The sequence below is a fragment of the Ceratina calcarata genome, unplaced genomic scaffold, assembly GCF_001652005.2.
Source record: "Ceratina calcarata isolate Rehan_Ccalc_2016 unplaced genomic scaffold, ASM165200v1 scaffold123.2, whole genome shotgun sequence".
NCBI lineage: Eukaryota > Metazoa > Arthropoda > Insecta > Hymenoptera > Apidae > Ceratina > Ceratina calcarata.
This window is the reverse complement of record NW_017133297.1, coordinates 52,447-58,384: the sequence shown is the minus strand read 5'-3', so window position 1 is coordinate 58,384 and position 5,938 is coordinate 52,447. Positions and strand designations below refer to the sequence as shown.

The window sequence follows — 5,938 nt, the reverse complement described above, 5'->3', positions numbered from 1 at the left end:
TCGCTTCCCCTGTTTTTCGCCCGTATTTCGATCCCCACTATTATTCCCCTCATGCGCCTTCGCTGACCATGCCTTAGCATACCCCCATCAAGTACCAGACCCCACTATGGTCGCGTCGTCCCCACTTTCCGGCCGAGGGAAAAATTATCCCAGCCCTGCTTGGTACAGCCGTCCTAGTGTCGAAATATCGAGAATAATCGCTCGAATTTGTTTTAACGCCCACGAGTTTTATTTAAACCGTCCGCCACCTTCTTCATTTTATAGTAGATTCCCGTTGAATCTTACACACATTTTATTTTACTTGTATTCTATTATAATAAAATTCGTATTCTTAATACTTAATATCTATAGTAAGTTACTTAAGATAGTAAGTTATTATCTGTAGTATAGAAAATAGTTATATAACCGTAGCCTAACCTCAAAAAGCAGCCGAAACGCAGTAGAGAAAATCTGAACACTACGAACGTATCTTAGGTAAACAATCTGATCCCCTCGAACTGGAAGCTGTTTCAGAGGGAACAAGGATTTGCACTGTTTTGACTGCGATTGCACGGCGCGGTTAAGCGCGATCGCTGTTATCCGGGCGTTACCTTATAAGGAAACGATGCACGTCGCCGGGAGAGCCATCAGGATCGGCGGGTAATTGAAAACGCGGCCGGGAACCGAATTACGCTTGGCCGTTTACGCCGTAAACATCGTTGAAATATTCATCGAGCAGCAGTTTGCCACTCTCGTTGCTGGCGATAAGCGGCACCAGCTGCGCCGTAAAACTAACGGGGAATCGGTTACAATAAACATCCGTTTTAAACGGCCGCTATCTCGGAGAGCTCGCGGTGCCCCGAACGGAGTCAACGGGAGCCGCGCGAAAACTGCGTCGTCGTCCCCAGGGAGAGAGCATAACCGGTGGTGGCCTCCCTCTGCTCGAAGATTACTTAAAAATCGGTGCCATAAATTCGTCGCGATAAACTCGACGCAGCAAGCCCGGAGCGGATCGAACCGAGAGAGAATCTACGTTGTAAGAAATTGCATTTTTCAGATGCGAGATATTCACCTAACGGCTAATTGAGTCGAACGTTTTATTAGCTGACTTCCTCAAATCGAATCTATACAGGCTGTTTGCGAAATCGTTGTACAAGAGGGATGATTCCTCACGTAAAATCTAGTCAAAAACAAGGAATATAGTTTTTTCATACGTGGCGTCATTTTCCATCCGTCGGCCATTTTGGATTTCTAACCAATCACGCTTCATATTAAAACAGAGCGAATTTTAAAATCGTAAAGATATCAGAAATTAAGTTCTCGGAATGTATATGCGTGTTAGGTCATTGTACTTCCAATATGGCCGACGAATGGAAGGCGCAGAACACACCTTATGTTTTTACATCATGGAGGAATCATCCCCTTTCGCGAACGCCCTGTATAATCGAAGACGTTAAATTTTCGACTAGTTTCAAGTTAATTTAATCAATATATGTAGATTGAAATAAAATGACGGTACGTAGGGGAATGTTTGAAATTAGAGAATCGCGAGGAGCTCGGGCGGACGTCACACTGGCGAAGTAGTAAGTAGAAAAGTTTCCAGCGAGCATGAAAATCTAATTAAAAAAGTTCCCTTCGGTCCCCATAGAATTTATATTAAGAAGCAAGCATTGTCCTCACGGAGGAGACGTGGTATATATATCTCAGAGATAGCTTCTTTCTTGCTATTTCGAACCGTCGAATAAGTTTTAATTAGGTCAAACCTATTTGTCTCCGTAATGGCACGGCGTAACACCGCGTAGATAGTATAAAGCTGCTCTAATTAACATGTTTACCACGATTTTCCTTATCCGCGAAGGAGAACTGGTTCACGCTTCGGCGAATCAAATTGCAACATAATTGCCTTTTAAACGATATGAAAATCATTCCCTGTCTTATTACAAATTTCTTAACCAGAAATATCGCCCTGATTCAGTTTGTATTTCTGACACGCCGCAGATCAGTGAAATAGAAAAATCCCTATGATTCCTCGACGTTCCCTTTGATTGACTATCCCGGAGAAACACGAAAACCGTATAAATGATTTCCGTGTGCTTAGCTGAACGCTAAGCGTCAGCAGTTAATTGCGCGGAACGGAAGTTGCCGAAGAGATCAAAGGCGAGAGGGCGTAAAGCGTTTCCACCCCCCCGAAATCGTTCGCGTCTTCTTCTCTGTCTCTCGAAATTTAATACTCTCGCCTCAGACACCGGTTAACCCCAGCGTGCAAGATTTCCCCACGGTCGCCGATACATTTTTTAATAGCTGGAATCTTCGCCCGAAAGAGGCCGCGCGCGTAGCCGAAACGCGCGGACGCCTGCGCCCTCTGGTCTCACCTCTGAAGCGAGCCACCGCTGCCGCGGGTTTCGACGGGTCGCGGGTGCTCCTTTCAACGAATTTGCACGGCGTATTTGCGCTCATTCGCGGAGCTATTTGACTTTCGCGTTTGCACACAGATAATTATAATCGAAGCTCGACGGTCCGTGGCCGCCACCCAGAGGCGGCTTTAATTAATCACGATGAATAACGACGGGGCCATGCGAAACTTCGTTAACTTGCAAATTTTCCCCGGCTCCTCCAGCATGAATTCTCCCTCCTCTCTCTCTCTCTCTTATTCGTAACCTGCCCTCCCTCCCTCCCTCCTCCTATCTCGTCGCTTTGATTTTCCGTCTGCGATTTTGCAGTTTCTTCGAGTGCGCTAATGAACGCCAATGCAGAGATCATACGTACGGCTAATTACCGCGACTGGACACAACGCGAGAGAACCTGTTTGTCACAATTTCCGTTAGAACCATAGTTTCCTTTATGGGCCCGCGACCCGCGTGATATTAAGCGATCAAAAAGTTGCTGTTATTCATTAACTCGCGTCATTAGGATCGCCGTGTTTATATCAGACGTCCAGTTGATGCGTTTCTTTATAACAGTCATTATCGTTAATTACTGCTTATTACCGTGCATAGATTCTAAACCGCAGGCTACGCAGTACGTCTTAACCTTCATTCATATTATTTCCCGAGTTTAATTTGTCCCGCGTCGGCCGGATTGACGCGTGGAACGGATGAGGATTAATGCACCCCGAGGGGTTGTACAGTGTCGTCTAATTTGTACCAGAAATTTGTCGGATCAATTAGACGGTGATCGAGGAACTTAATTTCAACACGGTGTTCGAAATAAAACGAGACGAATTTAACAGTAGTTGTTATCAAGTCTAAATAATGAAATTCCCGATTCAATCCGATGATCGGTTGTCCAACGCCGGATAGATCGCAATCGAAAGAGGAGGCTTCGTAATTGTGATTAATTGGAAGAAACCTGTGTAGTGATTTCCTAGAAATTCAGCGTACTGGAACGATACTCGGCGGATTCGTAGCCAACTAATCCTACGATCATCGCCAGAGTTACTTCTCCGCGCGCCGTGCCGTTTCGAATCGTCCGAGACAGAGACTACGGTTCTCGCGCCGCGTCGAGATTGCGGAACAAATCGGCGGGAATTCAGCTATGGCGATCGTGATTAACCTTTACGCCACCGGGGCTAACTACAGCTGACTGTCATTAAGAGTCGGCCCGTAGTTATGGCAATTTCAATCATCCATACTTTTTCGCTCGTTTTGTTTTTTTAATATATCTTTTAGAGAGATCGATTTCAAACTAGGCATCGATAAGATTTCCAAACGTCTCTGACGATATCGCACGTGCAATGGAGTTTCGAAAGACGCGCAGCGACGGTGAGAAATCGGAGAGGATTTAGCCAAGATAATGATGATTAATCGCGAGTGATTCGAGAGGACCGCGACCCGAGATATCGCATTCCTAGAACGGGAACCACGAGAGCGATAACGATCCGCTCGCCGATTCCCGATCATTTTTCCGACGATCGTCTCGTCGGCCATTACACGTAATTTCCTATTTCGCAACGCGTTTTTCAGGCCCGCCGCGCGGCAGAGAGCCAATTACATGGCTCGCATTACACGCGTTTGATTTACTGCCGCGCGACCGAATAATCGCGATTAATCCGACAGAGCCGCGACGATCGAGTAAACTCGCTGAGAACCGGGCGAGTTCCCGTCTGTCCGTCCGCCCCCTCCTGGGTAACCGTCGAGTTTCGGTTGCCGTCGAAGTTCCGCGAGAGACGGTCCACGGGACTCCATTAGCCTCGTTAAGCGTTAACGCTTCGCGAACAACGATATTCCGTAATGGCTACCCGGGGCCCGGGCTAATGGAACGCGGGTAGAAAGCAGATTTCGCTGTAGTCCCGATTCTGTCCTTCGTATTAATATCTATTGTGATTACTTTCGCTGGTGCGAAGCGCGCGCGCGAGCCCGATTCGAGATTAATTATTGCCCCGAAAGAGGGCGAGAGGGCCGACAGCTACGGTATGTAATGGCTTCGTCGCGGAACCGGCTCGCGGGAGAATGCTGATTTTATTGCTTCGCTGCCTCCATTCTGACCCCTCGGCCGGCTTCTGCTTTTGCGAGGATTCGCTTGTCGAGTTATACGAAAGTTCCGCCCGCTACCGGCGCGTTAAAGAGGAAAATGTATGGTTTGCAGTTCTGAATTGAAGCTCCTAACAACAGAAGTGACACGATCCGGCGTTTGAGTGGCTCAAAACCGTCGATTTTTAGTCGAATTAAATGTTCGTTATATTTTATTTATGTAATTGAAATTATCATTTTTATTAAAAAGCGTTTTAGAGATGATTTATAATACTTGTTTGAGAGATTCAATAGCATTGAGCTTGATAATGACAATTTATCAATGATGGAAAAGCAAAACCAAACCTAACCTACGTAAGCGTATCCCTACTAATGGACTTTGTCATACGCAACTGAGAAAAACCATGTAAACATTGACAACGATACAAAAGCATCTACACAATTCGGTTTACAATAAGAGTGCTAGTTTATTAGACTGCGTAACTCATTTTTTTTCGTCTGATTAAATTATCGCTGATCTATGGCAAAATATTCCAATCGGGAGTATATTGCTTGCTTTGGGAGCTTGCAATGCTAATGCCAGTACAGCAAATAGACTCTACGCTGATCGATTTCCAAATCTTCGTCATCCCGATCGGAGAGTCATACAAAGAGTGGAGCAAACAAAGCATTTCTGTCATGCATTTTATCTTCAATGTTCATTGGTGATCAGAAAGAAATCCTGGTGTTTATCGCGAAACCTACATTATTTATATAGTTGGAATAATTCTTTTCATTGCGCGTTAAACGCTAGAGAATGAAAGCGCGGGAAACGCTCCCACTTGAGTTGTAGATGGCGCTGATACATTACAGCCTCGTTTATTATATTTTAATATTCTTCTTTATATCATTAGAATATTCCTAATATAATTCTTTTTATTGAAAAGAGTTATAGAGAAAATTTCAAATACTTCAGGCTCGTAGGAAAAAAAATAGCACAGGGATGTAGAGAATCGACGGGCGTGTCGTACGGGGCGAAAGGTGAAAGAGCGTTAAAAATAGCCGAACCGGTCGAGTGTCATTATGTAAGGAATTAGATTGTGGAAAATATGCAGCAAGCAGATAACGAACGATACAAGGTTAACCTAATGAAACGACCGGGCCTGGGCCGGTGTAACGTTCGAGCGCCTCTTGCCCCTCTTCGATCGACGAGATAAAGAGTATCGTGCACTGACCTTCTTCAGGTGACCCGTGTTCGTGCCCACGAAGACGACCGTATAGTCGCCGGTCGAAGTGGCTACAACCGCTGTCAGATGTGTGTCGAACGTGAGCACCGGTGTTCCCTCCATCGGATCCTCGCCTCCGAGGGGTGTGTTCACGTCCAGACCGCAAAAGTCCTCGCCGATCATTTGCAACTTCTGTAATCAGGAAAACAAACTTGGGATTAGTTTCGAGTCTTCACGATCACAATTCTATTAAATTGTTGTATCACTAACTTAATAGTATATTAT

General features: G+C 45.5%; 1 protein-coding gene across 1 annotated transcript in view; it reads right to left on the bottom strand.

The window, feature by feature from the left end:
• The window catches only part of PlexA (plexin A), a 73,826-nt gene that overhangs the window by 67,016 nt on the left and 872 nt on the right, over positions 1 to 5,938 (bottom strand). Inside the window, exon 2 of the mRNA XM_018027749.2 lies at positions 5,663 to 5,845. Within this exon, the coding sequence (XP_017883238.2) occupies positions 5,663 to 5,845 (183 nt within the window). The remainder of the gene's footprint in view (positions 1 to 5,662; positions 5,846 to 5,938) is intronic.